Here is a 24,361-nt window from a genome sequence, read left to right as displayed (position 1 = left end):
ATTGACCGAGCAACCCAACGTTCCTACCAGCTCCCTCCGCAGGAATGTGTTTTAATACGGGGAGTAATCCGATGAGCCATGAAGCTCTTTTACACAGATGTCCAGAAGGATGCGGGGCTCACAGAACGATACAAAAACGCGATAGGAGCGCATAGCAAAGGTCACTTGTTTTTATCTTTGCAGGTAAAGCCCCATTGAGCCGTTAACTTGACCTGTGACCTGGCCACAAATGATAGCTCAACTTTGTGGCTTCTTATCACGTGGACATTTTATAGCAGCAAATTCACAACGGCACGGCTGCCGTACCAGGCATGAAACCCCAAGGCAATGATTCGGTTCTGCTGTGAGTGTTAATCCCGTGACCATCACCACCGTTGCCCTTTGCACAAATTCACGTGTATATATATGTATAGCGATCAAGGGACTGGGTAAACAACGAAATGTGTGGCATTTAAAGAAACGTCAGACTTGGTGAGATTGACATTTGCACAAATTCACATGTAACTATTTATAGCGATCAAGGGAATGGGCAAACAACGAAATGTTAGGTATTTAAAGAAACGTCAAACTTGGTGAGATTTTTTTTCTCGCCTTGTAAATGTTAAATATCATTATATTTTTGGTTCAATATGAATTCCTGCAGTCACGAAAGTTTTAAGTCTAAATTGTATTATCATTATCATCATAATTCCAGGATGATAATGATAATTCCATTATCATCATAATGAAATTATGATGGTTCCATTACCACCATTATTTAATTAGAGTGTACAGTAACTTCATCGCAGCCTCTGGACTACAGCACTGTCATGTAATTAAATGTAAAGGTGCAGCCGATATTTTATTTCGCAACTTTTAGAGGCGATGAAGCCTTCTAATTTATTTCGGGGAGCTCCAGATCCATTCTAGAGAGATAACATCAATTCTAGATTTGAAGCTTTCGTGACTGCACGGATTCATACTCTTAGGTTTTTTCGGTAAAGTCACGTAGGTAAAAAATAATAAAAATAATAGAAATAATAATGGAAATAAAAATGATAAATCACGACGTTTCGGTGGCAACACAAGACTCCGTCATCAGGTGGGACCGTCACAGCTAGATTTACTAGCTCTTGATACAGTAAATCTAGCTGTGACGGTCCCACCTGATGACGGAGACTTGTGTTGCCTCCGAAACGTCGTGATTTAAAATTTGTATTTCTATTATTATTTCTACAATATTTATTATTTATTTTTACCTACGTGACTTTACCGAAAAAAACCTAAGAGTATAGATAACATCAACAATTGAGTCACCATTATCTTATCCGCACATTACTCTACACCACACGTGTATGTCAAAGACACCAGGAACTGGACACCAACACAAATATATCACGAATTAATTATATAAAAAAAACACCCTAAAAATCAATGAAATGGGAACTATTTTACCCGACGCATCACCACCCTCCACCCTCGTTAATATATTCAGTGGGTGGGGAGGGGCGTGGCTCCGCAACTGGAGGCGGAGCACACGCGGAAGGCTCCACACCGGGACTCATCCCGGCAGCCCCGTGGACACGAATTCCTGCCACTCCTCCTCGCGCATCACCCTCGCTCCCAGTCGGAACTACGAGCCCACGAGTTCTTTGCAGGCTCCCCACCCACCCACACCCCACCGCTGCAATGCTGCCTACAGGTTCCACCAAGTTCCAGGCCCCGTCTGCGATGAAGCCATTGACGACAGGTCGAGGCGTCTTGCCGGGCGCGCTGTCACCGGGGCGATCCCGCGTCTTCGCCGCCGCCGCCGCTGCAGGCGGACAGAAGCTCACACACCCGGGCAAAGCGATCCTGGCCGGTAACGAGGACCCCCCCCCCCCTACACCCCCCTACACCCCCCTACACTCCCCCTTCAAAAGAAACACTCCTTGCTGGTACACACGCAACACTCGCACCGGTGCACCAAACGCTGCTCGTGGTACTGGCCACACGCACTCCTCCTCTGCTAGACACTCTGCACGGTGCATTGACTCACACCCGCTCGCACTCCTCACTCGCACTGGCTGGCAACACTCGCATCGGTGCACACAAACACTCCTCGTGGTACTGGCCACACTCGGCACTGGCCACACACTCGCTCGCACTCACTCGCATCACACTCCATAGACTTACTGCTGGCACGCTCACGCTCTTCCGGGTACTGTCACACCTCCTATCCCCCAAACACTCCTACCCCCCCAACACTCCAACCCCCCAACACTCCTACCCCCCAACACTCCTACCCCCAACACTCCTACCCCCCAACACTCCTACCCCCCAACACTCCTACCCCCCCAACACTCCTACCCCCCCAACACTCCTACCCCCAACACTCCTGCCCCCCAAACACTCCTACCCCCCAACACTCCTACCCCCCCCCCCCCCCAACACTCCTACCCCCCCAACACTCCTACCCCCATCACTCCTACCCCAAACACTCCTACCCCCCCAACACTCCTACCCCCCCATCACTCCTACCCCCATCACTCCTACCCCCATCACTCCTACCCCCCCAACACTCCTACCCCCCAACACTCCTACCCCCCCCAACACTCCTACCCCCCCCCAACACTCTTGCCCCCCATCACTCCTACCCCCCCAACACTCCTACCCCCCAACACTCCTACCCCCCAACACTCCTACCCCCCCAACACTCCTACCCCCTAACACTCCTACCCCCATCACTCCTACCCCAAACACTCCTACCCCCCCAACACTCCTACCCCCCATCACTCCTACCCCCATCACTCCTACCCCCATCACTCCTACCCCCCCAACACTCCTACCCCCCAACACTCCTACCCCCCCCAACACTCCTACCCCCCCAACACTCCTGCCCACCATCACTCCTACCCCCCCAACACTCCTACCCCCCAACACTCCTACCCCCCAACACTCCTACCCCCCCAACACTCCTACCCCCTAACACTCCTACCCCCCAACACTCCTACCCCCCAACACTCCTACCCCCCCAACACTCCTACCCCCCAACACTCCTACCCCCAACACTCCCTACCCCCCAACACTCCCTACCCCCCAACACTCCTACCCCCAACACTCCTACCCCCCCCCCAACACTCATACACCCTTCATCCCATCTCGTCGTCACACTGTCTCCTACTACTGCCACACTGCTCACACACTTTACGCTACGGTGCTGCACTGCAAATCGTTGACACTCCTGGAAAACACTCGCACCCTGGCACTGTCACACTCCTCACGATATTGTCACATTCCTGGCACACTTGACACAGAGCCTGCTTGTGTACAGTCTCAACCCCAGTGGTACGACAGACGTTGTTGTCACCCGAGGTGTATTACACACCGCTGGTGCTGTCCACACCTCTGATGCACTCACACCACCACCACCACGCAGTTTGTTCCAACTCTGTTAAAGTCAGGGGCGCCACGCTGGCGAGATGTTAAATGCCTTGCCTGGTATGCAGGAGGTCGTGGGTTCGACCCTGTGACGCCTGCATATTTGGAGTCTGCGTGTCTCTCCCCGTGGTCGCGTGGATTTTTTGCTGTGGGTCCACCGCTTTTTCCCCCCTCCACATTCAGGAACGTGCGTTTCGAGTACGTTTTTGGCTGCAATGCATTTCCACACGATACGCCCAGTAAGTTGAGCTATCAGTTGTGGCCAGGTCGCTTCGGCAAACTCGCTATATCGCTCTAAATAGAGTTAATAGTTCTGTTGCAGCCTTACGCGTTCACTGGTGGTGTTCCCATTATCGACTTAACGTGCTCTCTCCCACTTGCATGTGGTGCAAACCGGCTCATGTGTTCATCCAGGGTCATTAAGTGGGTCTGTTTCCCACATTCGAGGAGCTTCTGGTGGTGGTTTGTGGCCTTGCGAAAAAAAAAACCACGCTCGCTACACGCTGCTTCGACATAGTCGAGAATACCGGTGGGGGGGGGGGGGGGTCTCATCCACATGGCAGTGTTTACATCCTTGTACGAGTGAAATCAACACCCAGGGCATCCGGGTGCGGCTCGCTGGTGCTGCGATGGCTTTAGTGATGCATTCGAATGCATTATATACACCTGGATTTGTCCCAAGAGTCAAAGGTGAAGCCCTGCAATTGCCTGCTCAGGCCACTGCTGGCGGACGGGTCTCCACTAGAGGGAGCTGTAGAAAGCGCCTCTGGTGGCTAATTTGGCCAACTCTTCAATGCCTTTTGTGGTGTCCTGATGTGTGTTATTGCGCACGCTGTGACGAATGCCGAACCACATTCTGTGTTCACTCATAAAACTGCACCATATTTTTTTGGGTGGGCCATTAGTTGAATTGGCTGGCTTTGCTCGCCAATATTATTGGGCAACATTTGATGCAGCCAAGTGAACTCTAGACCGGGTTTGACCTTGATGCGTCTGGTTAGCAGAGCGAGGCTTGTCACACAACATGGCACTGGATTAATTGTGCATACCGCAGTGTATTCAGTTTATTAAATACGTACTTTGACAAATAGTACACATTTAAGGGTGGGCGAGCTTCGTAGTTAAAGCAACATTTTCTGCAAGTGAAGAATCTAGTCCACATTTGGCAAATATTTGGCAGCGTCTTACAGCCTCTGCATCACAAAAACAATGAAAAGCGTGAACGCACCTCACCGGCGAACGTGCAGACAAACCTCCCTCCTACCTGTCACAGCAATACGTGGTAAAGGGCCGTCCATAAATGACGTCACGCACCTAGGGGGGGGGGGGTGAGAAATGTGACGTCACATAAAAATGCGCAACTTTAAATAAATATGGAATTATATTGTTGGTTCTTTCGGTAAAGTTACGTAGAAGGGAAATAATAAAATTATACAAATATAAAACAATAAAAAATTCTCACGACATTTCGACTGCAACACAAGCAATCATCATTAGGTGTGATATCCACAGCTTGCTATTTTTATTATTTTATTATTTTCCTTCTACGTGACTTGACCGAAAGAACCAAGAAGATGAATCCCTGCAGTCACGAAAGCTTGAAATAAAAAAATATAGAATTGTTATAACAACACTAATTGTTATAACAACACTAATTGTTATAACAACACTCCTACAACATCAACATCAGAGTGCAGCGCCACATTAAATACGCACTACAATGACAATAGTTTAAAGCGATTTGAAGCATGTTTTATTTTTTTGGGGGGAGGGGGGGCAGAGCTTTGTGACGTCATATTTGAGAGGGGTCTGACTTTTTGTGACGCCGTGTGACTAGGGGGGGGGGGGGGGTAAAAAATCGTCCAAAATCGCGTGACGTCATTTATGGACGGCCCCAAAACTGTGGTGCGACTCGCCAATGCGTGGCCAATGGCAATGGAAACTCCGTTTTCACTCCGCTCTCTTGTGCATTATTAAAATACAATAATCTTTACAGATCTTCTCACGTTGACGACCGTCACAAATCCTTCCTGACAAGTTCACCGCTCGTGCTCACGCGACCTTTGTGCATGCTTGCAGCTGTCATTATTTTTTCTGCAGATGTTCACGCGTTATAAGCATTTAACCTACCCTATCTGCTGCATCCTTCCCAATGAGTCGGTTGCGTGTGACGCTGTGTTCTACTTTACATTTTTTTGTGTTCTCACCTGTATCCTCTTGCGAAATAGGCACACATTGCCTCAATGGGTTCAACTTGTCTAAAAATAAAGGAACACTTTGGCAATGTATGTGTGCGTGTGGACTTGAATGCGTGCCGTGATTTTCCCTGTGCGCAAGTACGGAGCATATAACACTTTCCTGCGGAGGGAGCTGGTAGGAACGTTGGGTTGCTCGGTCAATGGCCAGGGTCAACGGCGGCGTGGTGTATTCCGCAAATATGGCCGACTGTGAGGGCGGGCACAAGCCTGGCGTGAGTAGGTTAAACGTTGAGTTTTATAAGGGCACCACGGGGTGACCATCCCCTCCCAACACAACCCCACCCCTCCCACCCCCCACCCAGCCCCACCCTCCCCACCTTCCACCCAGCCCCACCCTCCCCACCCTCCCCTTCCCACCCAGCCCCACCCTCCCCACCCAGCCCCACCCTCTTCCTCCCCACCCAGCCCCTCCCCACCCTCCCCTCCCCACCCTCCCCTCCCCACCCAGCCCCTCCCTCCCCACCCAGCCCCTCCTTGCACGACGGACGGACACAATAATCCCTTGTGGGCTGGTGTAACCAGGAGGTTCCTACCAGTATAAAAGTACTGTATATTGCTGAGCTATCAAGTGCATTTAACGCACGTTAATCATATTCGCGTATTTGCACACATGACATTGTTCAGTATGCAATATTGGTCAACAAGTTGTAGATGTGTGCCAACTAAGAACAGCTGTCAAGGTCACGAGGAGCAGCGATGCGTAGTCGTGGAGGTGTGTGTGTGCGCTCTAAATTAGCACCAACTGTTCTCCAAATGGACAGTGGAAACCTTGGTTCAAGGACTTCCAACACGGGCATTACAGTCGAGTGCCACACGTCAACATTCTCATCATCATCAGCCACAATCAATCTCCTGCTGGATGAAGACCTCGCAAAGCCGGTCATTATGCGTTTCCCGTTCATAGCCAACTTTTAACTTGTACTGTTTGCAAACAAAAAGAATTAAGGACTCGCACGAAAATGTGTGAACTACTCATCGTCATCACCAGTCACGATCGATCCACTGTCGGATGAAGGCCTCTCCAAGATGACCATCGTCCCTTTCGAGGGACTTGTCCTTCCCCAAACCAAACTCACATTTGTCACGTGTATGCTCATAAAACTAAAGTAATCGCTCGCCACAGGATGTGTTTCTGTGTATGTGAAGCGATGCTTTTACGCATGCATTGCATGACACTGCACTTTTTCCTGGCTCAAACATAACATTGAACGAGTTACCAAACCAGTCACACAGTCCTGTACAGTTGACTAGTTGAGTACAAAAGGCCTCTCTCTGCCTTTGTCAAATACAAAATGTGTAGGCGTTGGCAGTGGTTTTAAAGGGAGGTGATTTCAAAATTTACTATAATAACTTAAGCATCCAGTCGAATTTGCGTAATTTAAACGGTACATGTAGCACACAGAGCGTCCTTGAGGGTTTGCAAAATTTAATTTCCATTTCAAATATTGAAAATGTTTTAACTGCATCTTAATGCATTGAATTACAGCATAGTATTACAATTACCGTCACAACAGTTTAAATATGCATGCGTATAACATCATTGAGACATGTTGTGCAAACGCTAATATACATAAATATCCTATCGTAATTAAATTATTTGATGGCATTGCGTTAATAGTCCACTATAATTGCAACAGTACACACAATATCCATGGATTTCACGAGGCCACTTACTTATCTAACCGTTCATTCCCATTGTGCATCACAATTCCGTGCCTTGCGCCGTCAAATTAACTTAAAAGCTGCTGCGTTTGCTGTTGGGTGACCACTTATGAAGAATGATTTGGCTAAAACTCTGTTATGGGGCTGCCATGCATGTGGCAGGGTGACTGGTGGTGTGCGGGGAGCGGTAGTGCAGGGGTTAGACACCGAGTTCGCATCCCGACCACGGTCAAAACCAGTCACGCTTATCGAAACCGGTCCTGGGCCTCCTCTAGGTCGACTCAGCCTCAAATCAACACCTGGTGCGGTGTCTCACCATCGCCACTGGGGAGACAAAGGCGGCCGTGCGTGGTTGCTGGCCAACCCATCCACCCCTCTTGGTGCCACGTACCGGCCTTCATAGCTTGCTACTCGCTCACAGCACTTGCCCCCCCTAGCGGTATGAGGCTACACGGGGCGTCTTTGTCTTTGTGTGGTGGTGGTGGGGGGTGTGGTGGCGCGTGGGTGCCTGCGGCTCGGTGGTGCGACGCGATTGGCTGCGCGCGTGGGCACGAGCTCGGCTCGCCTCACTCTCTCCGCCAATGAGAAGCGAGCCCATTGTGTCGACGGACGTGGGACCATTGTGTGCTGTCACGTGCTTTGCATAATGACGATGCAGAGAGAGATGGATGAATATACGGCCCATGTGCCAATCAATTACACCACAGATTGTTCATGTGCCAAGTTAATTAAGTTAATCTTGGAAAAATGCTGAACGTTACATGGAGATCAGGGTCCCATTGGTGTATGGCAGGGGTGGGGAACATTTTTTTATGCCAAGGGCCATTTGGATTTTTACAACATCATTCGGGGGCCATACAAAATTATCAACTTAAAAAATGGCCCGTTATGTTTGGTCAAACATTTAATTAACTCGCTCCTAATGCGATGGCTGGAACTGCTTCTCTTTTGGTGAGGCGTGTGATGATGTTAGCTGGTATTGATGATGTTGCTGCTACTCGCAACTGCTTTTCCAGGTTTGCTCCGAGAGTTATTGAATTTAGAGTCCCGCCTGCAGTTGCCTTGGCAGGGCCAGACCCAAATGATTTCGCGGGCCGGACGTTCCCCACCCCTGGTGTTGTATAGGGCAGTCTTCAACTATTATTCACGCACGCTAGCTGGGCTCTCGCCCTGGTATATAAATAAGGGCCATTTTTGTACTAAACAATTGCCTATTTTGCATTGTTTTCCATCTCGAGCGGTGTTGGGGTTTTGTTATTTATGCTTGTGTGCCACTGCCTTCACATTCTCAACTGTGTGTTCATTGCATGTTAACTAGGAGCTGTGGTGTCGTGGTTATCATGGTGCGTCATAGACTCGGTGACCCAAGTTGGATTCCCACTTACGGCCAACATCAGTGACAAAAACTGAACAGAGTTCTTGGCCTCCCCTAGGTCGACTTTGTCTTAAACATGTACCTCGTGCGATGTGTAATCATCGGCACCTGGGGGAGACATGTGACTCTAGATTTGAAGTTTTCGTGACTGCAAGGAATAATGTATTAATTAAAAAGTTTAATTATTTATTTTATTTAAATTTTATTTTTCATCGACGTGACTTTACCGAAAGAACCAAAGAGTACGGAGACATGTGACTTTGGGAGACATGTGACTTTTGGAGACATGCGATTTGGCTTGTAGTGTGCCAGCCTTCAGATGCGCTCACTAACAGCACTTCACCCTACAGCCTGTTAAAACTATGAGCCTGTTAAAAGATATATGGTGAATATTTTGTTTCCCATTGTAACATCATTCGCGGGCGATACAAAATTATCAACTTAAAAAATAGCCCGTTATATTTGGTCAAACATTTAATTAACTCACCTCTAATGCGATGGCTGGAACTGCTTCTCTATGGGCGATGCGTGTGATGTTAGCTGGTATTGATGATGTTGCTACTCGCAGCTGCTTTTCCAGGTTTGCTCCTAGATTTATTGAATTTCGAGTCCCGCCTACGGTTGCCTTGGCAGGGCCAGACCCAAATGAATCCTTTGTGTGTAGTGTATCATATTTGTGCCTACGCTATACATACTGTATAAGCATACATGTCGATTTCATATTTATATGGGATTGGTACAGCGGTTTTTTTACAGCCCTTTGTTAGTCCACTGCTATAATAAGCCTTCCCACACTGTCAGTTATGGGGGTTGTTGTTTGACCATCCGTCACCACTTTGCTCAGTATGGGTTGGTAAGTGGGGATTGACATATACGAAATAATGAATACAAGGAAATTTCTATATTTACTACTTGACTCATTGGTTTGAAATAAAATCCAACCTTGTATGTAATTTTTCTTGCATTTACCACAAAATACTGTAAACGGAAATCGAGATATTTTTACAATAATATTACACGGTGGTACATTTCATACGAGGGTGCGCTATTTCGCGTTACCCTTTTGAAACGCATCATGTTGATTTGGCAAGCCAAAAAAAACCGACTTGTGTAGGCTCTTAGTAAATGAAAAGGGTGCTTTGTTGCCACCACCAGCCCAGGATTGCTTTGCCTGTCCTTGTGGAAATCCTGTAGATGCCACGACAGTGATTGACGGCGTAGACCACATTCGTATCCATCGACCTTTAGCCGGACTGACACCACAGCCTGGGTTTTCTGACAGTTGCCCTGACGTGTTGTCAGCTTTCACAGACCCAAATGTTATCTCTCCACCCTGTGATATAAATCAGACTGCCGATGTTATGCCAAATTGTACTGCCGATGTTTTATAGGTAATCCATTCGTCCGGAGAGCAAGTGCTCACGCCATATCAATTTTAATTATGTTATGTTGATGACTATGAAAGGTTGGCTTGATATGAATTGCATTAACGCACTGGGTATGAAATTAAATGTTGTTTTTTTGTTGTTGTTGCTGCTGCAGGTGGGATTGCCGGAGGAATTGAAATCTGCATCACATTTCCGACCGAATACGTGAAAACGCAGCTGCAGCTCGACGAAAAAGCAAACCCACCGCGCTACAAAGGCATTGGTGATTACGCGCTTTAAGATAATCTTGTTTTCGGGTACTGCGCAAAAGCCGTTTGAAATTGATTTACAAAAATGGCAGTGGTGCACTGGCCCATTTGGTAATAAGTATAACCCGTAAAAACAAAGTTTTTCACTATAAATCCTTTATATGCGTGGCAGCGAACTTAATATAAAGGATTTAAAAATATATTCGCCTGTGGAGGACGCGGAGATCGATCCCGCGACCTTTGGCATGGGAAGCGAGGGTGCTACCAACTGCGCTACTCCGCCACGGCCTGTGGAGGGGTTACGCTCTGGGCTCTTATACTGTGACGTTCAGCCAAAGCGATGAATGAGTTCTATTTGAATATATGTAAAATAAATTTTTTTGCCTAAAAAGTGTAAAATTTTGGGAATTTTTTTTCACGAACATTAATTGTCTGGCACAACGAGTCTGTGTGGAAAATGTCAGCTCGATTGGATCACGGGAAGTGGGTTAAGAAACGACCGAAAGATTTGCACGGTCGTAAGCAAGCAAGCACGCAAGCAAGCAAGCGAACTTAATATAGAGGATTTTAAAAAAACCCCACGTCACATTAATAATTTAATTAAAAGTGATTTCTTGCTCGAATGAGCAATGAGGTGATGCTCATCTCCTGATTAAAGCCTTTAGTCAGTGGTGTAAATTTCACATTCCTATCACGGGGATGAGTATATCCCAAGGACAACCATTGTTGACTTCCACACAAAGTGGTGTCAAGTTTATGAACTCGAGAGGGATGATGAGCAGAGTCAATCCAAACCACGATTTGAACTTGCATACGTCTCATTGTGGACTGCTCGCTCGACCACTTGGCTACCTGCTCTGATAGAGTGCTGCCTTATCATGACCACTTCTGGCTAATGGAAATATATATAGATAGTAGGCTTACATTCCATGCAACGGCCCTTTAGAGAAGAGAATAAGGTCATTGCCTGAAATGTCAGCCTACGACTGAATGATGAATGTTTTCACCGTATTTTTAATGATCCCAATATTGAGTTATTTTGTTGGCTATCAGAGTTTTAGTTGTATTTACATAGCACCTCAATGTTTCAGTCACGTGTTGTTTCGTCTGTTAATTATGCTTACCGAGGAATTTGTGTTCCCATTTTAGGCGATTGTGTTTCTCAGACAGTGCGGGATCATGGGATTAAAGGCCTCTACCGTGGCCTCAGCTCGCTGGTCTATGGCTCCATACCCAAGTCTGCGGTCAGGTATGCGAGATGACCACCATCCTCAGCCATGATTAATCCACTGTTGGATGAAGGCCTCACGAAGCCATCGCCATCACTCATGATCCAGTAATTTAACAATTTAATGGTTGCGAGCCACTAACTCTACCACTGAGTCACCTGGCTGGTTATTCCGAATGCAGAGAAACCTTTCACAACACTAGAATGGGATGATCGCCGATGGACGAGACTGGTGACAAGAATAGGAGCCAAATCAAGGAACCCCCAAGAGGTCAACCACGGCGGAGATGGAGCGACGTGATCAACTCGTGTACAGGAGTGATTGTGGATTTGTAAGAATTTTACAGATGCAGACAGTGTGTGGGGAGGCCTTCCATCCAGCAGTGGATTGTCAAGGGACCGGGCTTGTTGTACATCTACAGATACTGTATACAAATTGCATGCTGATGTTTACAGCCACTGAGCATAGGGGTTGCCGCAGGGGGCTGAGCATCCCCACGACTGAAGGCCGGGTCTTGTTTATTTAACATTGACCGTGCCGAGCCCTCCCCCTGAGCGTTGTGTATTTGTGTATGGCACACCCTTTAAATAAGGGCACACTACAGGGTTGTGTAATGTTTCCTTCGGCAGATAATGGAACAAGTGAGATGGAAAATATGAGACTGGCAATGCAAAGTAGCAGGCATGTAACGACGCATTAGATTCTTACGCTCCCAATTCGTGCATGAAATGCGCGCGTGATAATTGATTATCTACATTTTATGTAAATTATATGCAAATGAGGGTGTTGCATTTATATCGATGGAGCAGAAAATAAAAACTATACAAATGAGGCGAAACAATTAGAAATACAAAAGACGCAATAAAACCAAACGCAAAAAATATCGATTCGATTCAGCTTGACGATTCGTTGAGGCGGGGTGTAGTGCTGGTGAAATGTAACATGTGTACAAACTGGGACAGTACGAACAAAAACTAAACGTAGCCAAAGCTTCAAGAGATTCGTCACCCTGAATTGTGATGGTGTATTGAAACACATGAATCACTGCATGCCTAAGAGCTGTAGTTTTCTACAGCAGTGTGATTTCTTTTCTCGGAAGGCCTGGCAGTTTTGTCATGAAAGACATCCTTTATTTCTTCTTGCCTGTGGCGTTGGGCCATATACTGCATTTCAAAAGTCAAAACAATTAAAGTGGCTTCTCAGAATATAAAGATGCAGCTAAACTACAGATGCAATGAAAACGGTTGCTGTGAATTCTTCATTTTAAAGAAATTCTATTCTACGCATCTTTTGACTGTATTCTCTGGAAGCCCACTCATAGCCCAATGTAATGGAGCAATTGCATTGCATTGCATTGGCTGCGGCAGCAACGCGTGATAGTCGCTCTGTCACAAGAACTGTGCAATGGGTCCGAGATCCCCTCGCCTTAGGAGTGGATAATCAATTTAGCTGATGCTACTCCGCCTCCACATGGCTGCTTGTTGCGGTCTGCGTTGATTTATGAGAGGAGGAAACATTTTGCAATTGACTCGAGCAGGGCATTTAATCATGACGTAAATTTCTGCAAGCTTCAGCTGAAAACAGGCAGGTATATATTAAAAAAAATTGAAGCTATTTTATTTGACCTTCAACAGATATATTTTAGTTTGGCATGTTTTTCAAAAAAAGTGTCTATCCTTTTAATAAAGGTCGCAGAGAAGGGTCAAACATGAAAGGTAGAATTTTTTATAAAGAAAATAAGATTAGCTAGCTGCGGAAATGTCTCATATGTGTGGCTGTGTACACAGGATGCCACCGTGGCGAGATGTTAATTACCTCACCTGGTATATAGGCGGCGTGGATTCGATCCCGACCCTGACGCCTGTATTTTTGGAGTTTGCATGTTCTCTTCGTGGTCGTGAGGATTTTTATCCGGCTCCTCCGGTTTTCCCCTCCACATTTAGAATCAAACATGCGTTGAAAGTATTTGGCTGCACTAAATTTGCACGTGACAAGCCACTTTGTTGAGTTTTCATACATGGCCAGGTTGGGTCTGAGCTCCATAGCTCAGTGGGCCTTACCTGGTAAAATGAAAAATGGTTTCGTTTCAGAAAGACAAGCGCGCGTGCGGGGGCTCATCCTTGTTCTACTTCTGGTTCTGGAGTAAAAAAAATCAGACTACGAGACGCATGTTTCAATCAAACCATCAAATAAAATGAGTAAATCTGATATTCGTTACATTCTTATATCGCAAGGCTGTTTCACAGACGAGTATAGGCTTCCACTAGGGGGCGATGTTGTTTTGTAGTTTTACCCAATTTGGTAAGTCGCATGTAATTTTAGAAATTTGGACCGTGATGCCAGCCCACGTGGCCTACTCTTCTTCGAATAATATCACGGGATTTTTAATGTTCACTGTGAAGCAGACGGTGCATAGCGTATGAAAATACACACACAGTATTAACCGGGGCGGCCGCCACGCTGAACCATGAAACTCTGTTCATGGATATGCAGATGAATGATGGGACCAATCGTGGCTGCACATCGTTTTCCTCCCTTTGGACAGACACGGACTGAATCTTGCATTTTATCTTTGGACAATCACATACTGAACCTTGCAGTGTATCTTTGGGCAGACACGGAATGTAAATCTTGCATTGTGTGTCATCTACAGTCTCTCTTTGGTTTCCTCAATACGTTTGGATAATACATTGGAGCAAGGCTTGCGTGCTCTGGAAACATTTCAAGCGCCTATTTTTGTGCCCCCACAGGTTTGGAATGTTTGAGTTCCTTAGCAATCACATGCGGGATGACCAGGGCAAGCTGAACAGCACACGTGGTCTCCTGTGTGGGCTGGGAGCTGGCGTGGCCGAGGCTGTACTGGTTGTGTGCCCTATGGAGACCATCAAGGTATGGGCATGCACTCACGCAGCTGTGCATCGCCTCTCTTGTAGCTGCTTGTTACAAAACAGCACTCTTCCAAAAATAGCCTTTTCACAGGCTACATCCATCAGCCCTGTAGCATATTTGGCCAACAATAAAGTTTCGTCACAGTTGCAATCACTTGAAATACATTATTGTGATCATTATCATTCAGGTTCTTTGATGTTGCTGAATAATAGTTGTTGAATTTTTTCACTGCTTGAAGTGGACGGCACTTAATTTCGATGTTCTTTCGCTTTTCAGGTGAAGTTCATTCATGATCAGTGCTCTAGTAATCCCCAATACCGTGGCTTTTTCCATGGCGTGCGAGAGATCGTGCGGAAACAGGGTAATGTGTGTTTTTTTTTTAATTGCACTCTTATAATTATTATGATTGGAGCATTTGGTGCTCACGCCATTCTTATAGTACACGGTGATTACGGAAGTGCTGTTTCACAGACGGTGATAGTATGCCAGGGGGGGTGATATTATGATGTGGTTTCATCCAATTTGTTAAATTGGATTATGACTCTGGCACACATGACCTACACTTTTTTTTCTTCCAATAACGTCACGGATTCTTTGAATGTCTACTGTGAAGCAGGTGACGCATGTTTATTTTAGCGTCACGGTGGAAAGATGTTAACTACCTCGCCTGGTATGCAGGAGGTTGTGGGTTTGATCCCGAGCCTGATGCCTGTATATTTGGAGTTTGCATGTTCTCCCCGTGGTCGTGTGGATTTTTCTTCGGGTCCTCCGGTTTTTCCTTCTACATTTGGAATTAAACATGCATTTCGAGTATTTGGCTGCTATACATTTCCACATGATAAGCCACTTCGTTGAGCTATCATTTGTGGACAGGTCGCTTCTGAAAAAGAGCTGTACAGTTCAGTGGGCTTTACCTGGTAAAATAAAAGGAAAAAAAAATTCATAGTTTTATTTGGTTAATACATCCACAGTAATAACCAGGGTGGCCAACAGCTTTGAACCATGAACCCTTGCAACACCAAGTTAAACCCACTACCGCTCGGCCATGTCACAGTGCTTTTGGACTCTATTATAATGAACGTAGCGTTAACCGTAATCGTTAAGAGTAATAACCTTCACGTTCATTGTACAGCAGCGTATTAAGTCCAAATGTGTTGTTCCAATTCAGGAATAAAAGGAACGTACCAAGGTCTCACTGCCACCGTGCTCAAGCAAGGCTCAAACCAGGCCATCCGATTTTACGTCATGACGTCACTCAGGAACTGGTATAAAGGTACTGTTCGTATTGTTTTTATGTGTATAATATGTTGAATGCCTTTGTTTCTTAAGCTAATTATTTATAAAAAAAAAATTCTAACTGTACCAACTGCACTATCAGCATCATGACATTGGAAGAAAAATACATTCAGATATCTTGAAAAGCAGTGCATTACCTAATTTTTAAAATAATGCCCCGTGGAAATAGACATTACAGAACTATTCCTGCGAGCCCTTCAAGGGATCTATTTTATCCACACGCCAGGGGTGCATCTTTCCGCAGAGAAATTTTAACGGCATGGGCTGTCAAAATTAACATTTAAACATGATGTTTTTTCCAAAGTTCAGTCTAATAAAATGAAGAGCTAAATTTAATTCGATTGAATGTTTGTGTCTTGTCGTTGGTAACATCACTGAGACCATCAATAAGAAACCATCTGCCAGACCCTTGATATTAATTAATCGGAAGGCAAGGCCACTTTTTCCAAGATCGATGGCTTTAAACCTTGTTCTAGGAGACCAAGTGACAAGTTTTCAAGTTTTTCTTGGCTCTGAGTGATGAATCTGGTTCAGCCATCTCATCCATACGCTGTAGAGAATCGCAACCGAGCGAGTGAGCGACATGATTTCTAGTGATCTTCTAGAAGGGATACAATGCAAAAAATTGGCATGAATACAGCCAAGTCAATGCTGATAGTAACTCGAAAATGTAGGTAATTATCAAAATAGATGTTTTGGAGGTCATGTACTGTTCGATGAATCCATTTGTAACTGTTGTAGAGCAGTTTATTTCCCTGTGCTAGTTTGTTGTCCTTCCCCGCACCTCCGATTAACATGATTAGCTACGTACGGTGCGAAAGAAATTCAACACGCATGCATACATACATACATGCTCAACCACACATTACCACCTGGGTATTAGTCCAGAGTTCTCAATAATACTGGCTTGGCGCCGTCACGCCCGAGCCACCGAGCCACTTTCCAGCTTCATATTTTCCCCCAATGAACGCATCCCATACGACTTCACGTTTGTGTTTGTTATTGCCCGACATTTCACGCAGGCGACAACCCCAACAAGGAGATCAACCCCATTGTTACCGGCGCATTTGGTGCCACTGCCGGGGCCGCCAGCGTCTTCGGCAACACGCCACTCGATGTCATCAAGACTCGCATGCAGGTCGGGTTTCAGAATTAATAAGTATAACCCGTAAAAACAAAGTTTTTCACTCTAAATCCTTTATATGCGTGGTGGCTAGAGTCCTCTCGTCCTCTGGCTTGAGATGGCTGCCACCTATGGGTCAGATGATTGTCTGCAGTATTAAACAATTGGTAATTAAATATTTAATTTGTTTTCCCTAAACAGTGTAAAATTTTGGAAAAAAATTTTCACGAACATTAATTGTCTCGCACAACGAGTCTGTGTGCAAAATGTCAGCTCGATTGGATCACGGGAAGTGGGTTAAAAAACGACCGAAAGGTTTGCACGGTCGTAAGCAAGCAAGCAAGCACGCAAGCAAGCAAGCGAACTTAATATAAAGGATTTAAAAAGAAATTGTGTATTCTGTTGATGGTTTCCCACAACAATACAGAAGTAAACAGAATGGGAATACACGTTTGCTGAATGCACGTGTTGAATCGCGGTGTTTTTCAGGTGTGATTTATGAAAATAGGAGGAAAGAGGGAAAATGGTAAGAGGAAGGAGAGGACGGAACATTTTGGAGAGAAAAGTGGAAAAAATTGAAGTCACGTAATGGGGCAATACGTCAGATCAGAAGAGAATCAACAAAGAGAACAACATTTCCCTGTGTGCCATTAATGAGCCTTGCGACAGAGCCCCTAACAGAACAGTTTGTTCCGACGTCACGATATGGGCCTGCCGAATTTTCATATTTCAGAATTTGGAACGACGCATCCAGATTTTATCTTCCCATGGTATTTAAACGCGTGCATCACTTCTGTTGTTTTTGTTTTCGTTCTAGGGACTGCAAGCTCACAAATACAGAAGCACGTACGACTGTGCTTACCAGATCTTCAAGTACGAAGGTCCCAGGGCGTAAGTTTTACCGTGCCACCCTCGGATTATTACGCACGCTCACATTTAGAAGTGAGAAGATATGATGCTGCCTTTTTATAATGGTCAGCAAGCTGAACTTGCAATCCAGAGGTCGCATGTTCGATCTCCTGGTGCCGCAGTTGAAACAATGGCCACGCTTCTTCAGTTCCCCTTTGTCCAACCTGCGTTTATAAATGGGTACACCAACGATATTTATAATTCATAATCAACGTTTTTGGGTTTAGATTGTGTTATTTATAAATGTGTTGTAACCCTCCACCACCCGACACGGCCAATCAGTAAAAAAGTGTCACGTTGACAAAAAACAAATTAGTTCACTGCTTTAGCCCACCGGTGTGTTGAAGCGTGAAACCACAACATTTACAATTTGAGTACGACGTTTCGCTGGTAATTGCATCCAGCATCATCGGGCAATTCGCCAGAATGGTTAAAGCAGTGAACTAATTGTCTTTTGTCAACGTGACACATTTTTTTACTGATTGTCCGTGTCGGGTGGTGGAGGGTTACGACACATTTATAAATAACGCGATCTAAACCCAAAAACGTTGATTATGAATAATATTGGTCGCGAAAGCCCTACGTGATATTTATAATTGTTTCACGAGCACATTTCGTCTGCGACCTGGATTACACTGGTCAACACACTTTTTCTGGAACAAGGTATTCCAACGGTTTTAAGGTAATTTTGGGGTGCTGATTCCAAATCTGGCATCAGTTTTTGTCTATCACATCAGTTTTTTGAGATATCAAATATTGCATTTTCAATAAAAACTGCAGAAGAAAAATATTAAATAAATGTGGATATCTACATAAATTGATATTATAAACACACTATCCTAAAAATACAGCACCATATTTTAACACTAAAGCAGTCACTGACTCGCAACAACTTGCAATCATAAGTGACAGAGTTAATTTCGGGTAAAATCAATGAAAATTGGGTATGCCGATAGCATAAAAATCGCGCGTGGTTACACCCATGGAAAAGAGAAATCCAGAGTTAATTGCATATAGCGTATTAAGTGCCAAGGATGTTACATACATTTTGAGATTGTGAACAGAACGGTGGGGGGGGAGCTGTCACCTTAAGATGTGAAAATGAGTTTCTCTCTTTTTTTGTGAAGGTTTTTCAAAGGCACGGTGCCGCGTTTGGGCCGCGTCTGTCTCGATGTCGCGATCGTCTTCATCATCTACGAGGAGGTGGTGAAAGCTCTCAACAAGGTGTGGAAGACCGATTAGGAAGCCTTTCAAGGTCCGCTTCGGGGACGAGCCTTCTTGAGGACCACGTGGCGATTCCTGTCGGGGACATTTGAAACGTATTACGAGTTGTGTAAATGTCCGTATGTTTACACAAGATAGGATACATGACTTATCCGAGTGGCTTCTATGTCGTCAACTGCCAGACATGGGTACAGCTGTTTATTTCACTTTGATTCGACTTGCACTTTCAAGACACACCATGCTATTGTTATCCCCCACTCTTTGGGTTTGTATAATTCTATTGGACCCATGGGAAGAAAAATAATTAGCTGTGCATTTGGAAAGAAAACTGAAGAATATTATGAATGCGTAGGTCTGGAAGGACAAGTTGAAGTGTCATCAAAGTGATATTGTACTAAGAGCCCTCTCCTGGCCTTTTTGAGTAACAATATTTAAAGAGTGAATTGCACTTGTGATGTGCATTTGCCAAGCTTCATAACATACCGTGATGTAATTTTTACTGGACATATTGTACCAATGATATTTTTGTTGACACTTGAAACAAAAAAACATGTCATTTTTTTTTTGAACTAAACAAAATAAGATTGTTTACCAATTAGGTTTTTACATCGTTTTGAATATTACGTTTTTTTGTGTTTGGATGAGTAACTGATAACGTGTCTTGTTTTAAACATGTTTGTTTCAATATGACCTTTGAATTAAGGGCAGACAACGCAATGTTAATTTAAGAACAGATAAATATGCAATTAATACGTTCAGAAGGAACCGCAATTGCATACATATCTGCAATCAATATGGTCTTCAAACAATTTAACATCAACTTTTTTTTTTTACATTTCATATCTGGGTTAGTCATGCCATTTCATTATACATCAAGACAATTGCCTCCCCTTTGCTGTCAAGCATGTGGAATTTCTTTGACAAGGGATGATGGTGTCCTTAAAGAAAACCACAACATGTTATTGTGCAGAAAGACGGCTTTTGTTGAGAGTAGGCAGATTAAGTGGAAGAAAAAAAAGTGATTTATCAACTTCATTTGTGCAGCCATTTGCGGGGAGATGATGCAATGAATAGATAAATAAAAGGTCCAATGAAGCTAACGTGGGTAATCTTACAAAACAAAGCCGGTGATTATCAACTTTTTCCAGGACACCCCTCAGATATAGGGAGGAAATAGTACCCTTGACGTCATAGCCATATTACAATGAAGGACATTATTTCGACATTAATCGGTATGTTAACATAATATCGGCTTTTTTTGGGGTTAATTTGCGTAAATATATAAATGTGTCGTTAAACCCGCAACCACCCGATACAGCCAATTCGTAAGGTTTGTCACGTAAACAGAACGTGCCCAATTCGTTATTAGTACAGCACACCGGTGTGTTGGAGGGCAAATCTACAGCATTTACAATCTGGGTACGATATTTCACCAGTAATTACAATAAGCTTCATCAGGCGACAGCCAGATTTGTGGAGAAATCCTCCTGTTTCGTTCCTTAAATAGAGGGATAGATGTGATGACTTCGGGTGGTGGCGGGTTTAACGACACATTTATATTTACGCAATCTAACCTAAAAAAACTAAATTATAAATTATATTGGTTGCGAAAGCCTACATGATATGTTAACAGTACCGTATTTTGATGTTGGGGTTAAAATTGAAAGCATTAACTTTAAATAATACAGTTCTGTATTCAAAGTCCTAAGTTGGAAGATAATCTGATGTTCAAAATCGTTAAGTAAAGAAAAAAACATTGCTTACCCGTTCACATGTCGTGAAACTCCAAAGTGCACCTGCATTTAAATGTAGAAAAAAAATGACCGGGTCATCTTTTTAAATGTGTTAAGTCACCAAAAGTGATCTCAGATAGTTTGAATATGCTATGTGTCTAAGCTATGGGTAAAACTGATCAATAATGATAATACTAATAATGCTTAATGAGCATTCAGAGGGCTCATGCAATGAGCATGGTTGTAGGCTGGCTGCCATCAGAAAAGCCATCGTGTGCTGTATAATGAAACTGGGTGTTTTTAAATGAATTACTCCATCATTGCGTAGTACTGGTGCCATGTTTGTGCTTGTAATGGGGGTGCCTTAATTGTTAGTGAAGAAACATTTTACTACATTGCCAGATTGTTTGCCGATTATTGTACTGGTTTGCTGTTTATTGTACCGGATATTGCTCGGACTAAACTGTTTACACTTCACCAAAGTCGCAAATGGGGTAGTGGTTGTTGTGTGCAGTATTTTACGTGTCGCAAAGAGTATTGCATATACGTTGGGCTCGCCAGTAGTTTTATTTATGAAACTCAACAAACTTTGATTTTAAGAATCGAAAGAATAAATCTGATTACTGCAGTGTGTGATGCTGTGCATTGGTTTGTAATCGCAAAAAAACGGCAAATGGTTGGAGTAACAACATTTTCACAAAAATGACTGCTTTATTAAGCCACTGGTGGATGAAGGCTTTCCAACTTAACCACTCCGGTAACTAAGTTATAATCATAAAAGACAAATGATGGGAATAATAAGTTTAAAAAATTAGATTGCTTTGTAAATCCATTGTTGGATGAAGGCCTTCCATCGCTATATTGCTCGTGGGTGGTGTGGCCATACTTCGGTCATGCTGACGAGTACGTGTTGGATGGATATCACTCACCGATGATGTAGACCGTGTCTGGAAATTGAACTTCATCGTGCAGTGAGCTAATTGCCGTCACCAAATTCCCTCGAGCAACTGACAGCATTACTGAGTAGAGAAGAGAAAAAAACCTCATGGGGCCAAAGTGCTACGATTACAAAGCCTGTGAAATGTACACGTGCAACGACTCCGATGCCTCGTTTCAAAACCAAAAAATTGTATCGCATATTTATTAGCCGTTTAATACATTTGTGTCTCGGTGTTTGTAAAGAAAAAAAAAACACAAGGATATTCAAAGTAGTGGTGGTCTTCTGAAAAAAAATCCATCAGGAAAAATCACTGATATGATGTGCAAGGCCATTAAAGGTCTGCTCGCCAAAATAAGGTATCAAATTGTTGCTTCGGGTTCACTTCAGACATAAAATGTCACGTTAATACAAAACGTTTTTTTTAAACTGTCGGATGAAAAAATAAATCTGTTTCTGTCGTCTGACCGAGAAATACTACGTTGATATTTACGAAACTCCAGCCTGCCCTTTAAGGCCAATGCTTATCTTTTGCAAATTTCAATATCTCCAGAATGCCAATTGACGAAAACATCAAGATCTTTTTCTCTCGGATACAATAACACGAAAAAAAAAACCCTCGTGTCACTAAACATTATTACTTTGTTGTCCAAAAATGTTCATGCTCCTCGTTCCCCACTGCGTTTTAAGGTTGTGCCGCGTGTTGTTTAGCATCGACTCGGCCTCAAATGAGTACCTGGTGCGGTGTGTAAACATCGCCACTGGGGAGACAAAGGCGGCCGGGCGTGGTGCTGGCCACCCACCCCCTCCGTGTGCCGTTCCGGCCTTCGTAGGTGCTACTCGCTAACAGCACTCGCCCCTGCAGTCTGTTGCACGCTATACGGGGTGGGGATCTTTGTGAACATAGAGCCCCAAGCGTGACCTGTTAAACGCATTCCTGCGGAGGGAGCTGGTAGGGACGTTGGGTTGCTCGGTCAATGGCCAGGGTCAACGGCGGCGTGGTGTATTCCGCAAATATGCCCTACTGTGAGGGCGGGCACAAGCCGCCGGCATGAGTAGGTTAAACGTTGAGTTTTATAAGGGCACCACGGAGTGACCAGCCCCTCCCCACCCAGCCCCACCCCTCCCACCCTCCACTCAGCCCCACCCCACCCAGCCCCTCCCCACCCTCCCATCCCCACCCAGCCAAACCCCCCCACCCAGCCCCTCCCTTCCCATCCAACCCCTCCCCACCCAGCCCCTCCCTGCACGACGGACGGACGGACACAATAATCCCCTGTGGGCTGGTGTAACCAAGAGGTTCCTACCAGTAATATATTCCATTGTCGGGGATTCGGAAGGCCAATGGTGTCGTGTTTAACATTGTCATTCATAACTTGATTGTATGCCTTCATGAATCTGATTAAATAACAAGACTCAGTGTTACGTCTTATTTAGTTCTTCAAATCACACCCTGGATCCAAAAACAATAATTAGCACTCACTACTCTCTGCTTTGGTTAAGTTAGGTTTCTCTCTCTCGAATATATGTATATTGACAGATGTACATACATGTAGGATCTAACCATTCATTGTTTCACTTTAAATGTTCACTGACCTAAAAAGGATTACTAGAGTTATTAAATGCATAAAATTATGTTTGGTAACATGTAAATGCAAATATCTTTAATAATTATGGTAGAAGCTGTGTTTGAAAGTCATGCGCATTGCATTATGGGTAAAACCAAATACGTTATTTTGTGATAATTGGTTTTTTACCCTTCTATCTGGCAACAAAACTGACACCTTTTTTTTTTACAAGGAGTCATGTTTGCATAGACCACAATACCTGCAGCCATATTGCAAGCAAAAAACATAACTCTGATAATGTATGCACTGTCCTTGAAGTTGATTGGTCCACACCCGAGACAGCTTTCCTTAGAGCCTAGTCTCACATGGGTTGGACCAGATGACGCCAAAAGGCGCACAACTCAAAGGCAATGCACCATCAGAGTATGAGAGCTCGGGGTAAGCATTTACACCATTGGAACCTCATTTGCCAGTAAAAAATATGATCATTGGTTTTTTACCCTTCTATCTGGCAACACAACTGACACCTTTTTTATTTTGTCTTCCCACATACATATTATTTAGTTATCCTATTGGCTTTCCAGTCCAATATTATCTCGCAGCATTAACATAAGCAAGCAAAGTCTTTTCTGGTTTCGAACCTCTGGGTCTCATCAACAGTCAACTTTGCCACTCAAATGCCGATTAATTATCAGATGTGATTGGCAAGTATATTCCTTATAAAACATTGGACCCCGTACAATGCAAACGCAATTTCATACAGTATATGCTTTACAATATAACAGTTACATGTGAATAGAGGCTGTAAATGTGTGTGGGATGAATGCCCCTTTTTACCAGTTTCATTACAACTGTGGACTTTGATCTCGTCTTGTCGAGACAAATAATCCATTCGCAACTCTCAAAATAGAAGTGCGACCGCGTTTGTTATCGTAAGATCGTTAGAAGAAAGTGTTCACAGAACTCGAGATCCCTTCAAGCGCTCTTCTTATTCTACACGCGAGGGGGCGCCCTTCCCCATGGTTGCTGCATGACTAGTAAATCTGATACGTTTAATAAAAAAAACATTTTAATTTTAATTCTCAGAGTTGGACTTTAGCCAAATTATGTCGAAAATCCGATT

At 44.4% G+C, this 24,361-nt stretch overlaps 1 protein-coding gene across 2 annotated transcripts; it reads left to right on the top strand.

Moving 5' to 3' along the window:
• Positions 1–1,533: 1,533 nt before the first annotated feature.
• On the top strand, positions 1,534–21,361 carry LOC133348869 (tricarboxylate transport protein, mitochondrial-like). Of its 2 annotated transcripts, XM_061561934.1 has the most exons (9): positions 1,534–1,840; positions 10,237–10,344; positions 11,480–11,579; positions 14,310–14,448; positions 14,725–14,809; positions 15,617–15,721; positions 16,767–16,882; positions 17,685–17,758; positions 18,904–21,361. In XM_061561934.1, the coding sequence occupies exons 1-9, from the start codon at positions 1,669–1,671 to the stop codon at positions 19,016–19,018; spliced, it is 1,014 nt and encodes a 337-aa protein (XP_061417918.1). In that variant the 5' UTR covers positions 1,534–1,668; the 3' UTR covers positions 19,019–21,361. The 2 variants fall into 2 exon arrangements, with proteins under 2 accessions (XP_061417918.1, XP_061417919.1); XM_061561935.1 differs by lacking the exons at positions 17,685–17,758; positions 18,904–21,361 and adding an exon at positions 17,357–17,647.
• Positions 21,362–24,361: the final 3,000 nt, after the last annotated feature.

Source organism: Lethenteron reissneri, chromosome 28, assembly GCF_015708825.2.
Source record: "Lethenteron reissneri isolate LAM-NWPU_2019-01 chromosome 28, ASM1570882v1, whole genome shotgun sequence".
Lineage (NCBI taxonomy): Eukaryota > Metazoa > Chordata > Hyperoartia > Petromyzontiformes > Petromyzontidae > Lethenteron > Lethenteron reissneri.
The sequence above is the reverse complement of the archived record's forward strand: the minus strand, read 5'-3'. Positions and strand labels throughout refer to the sequence as shown.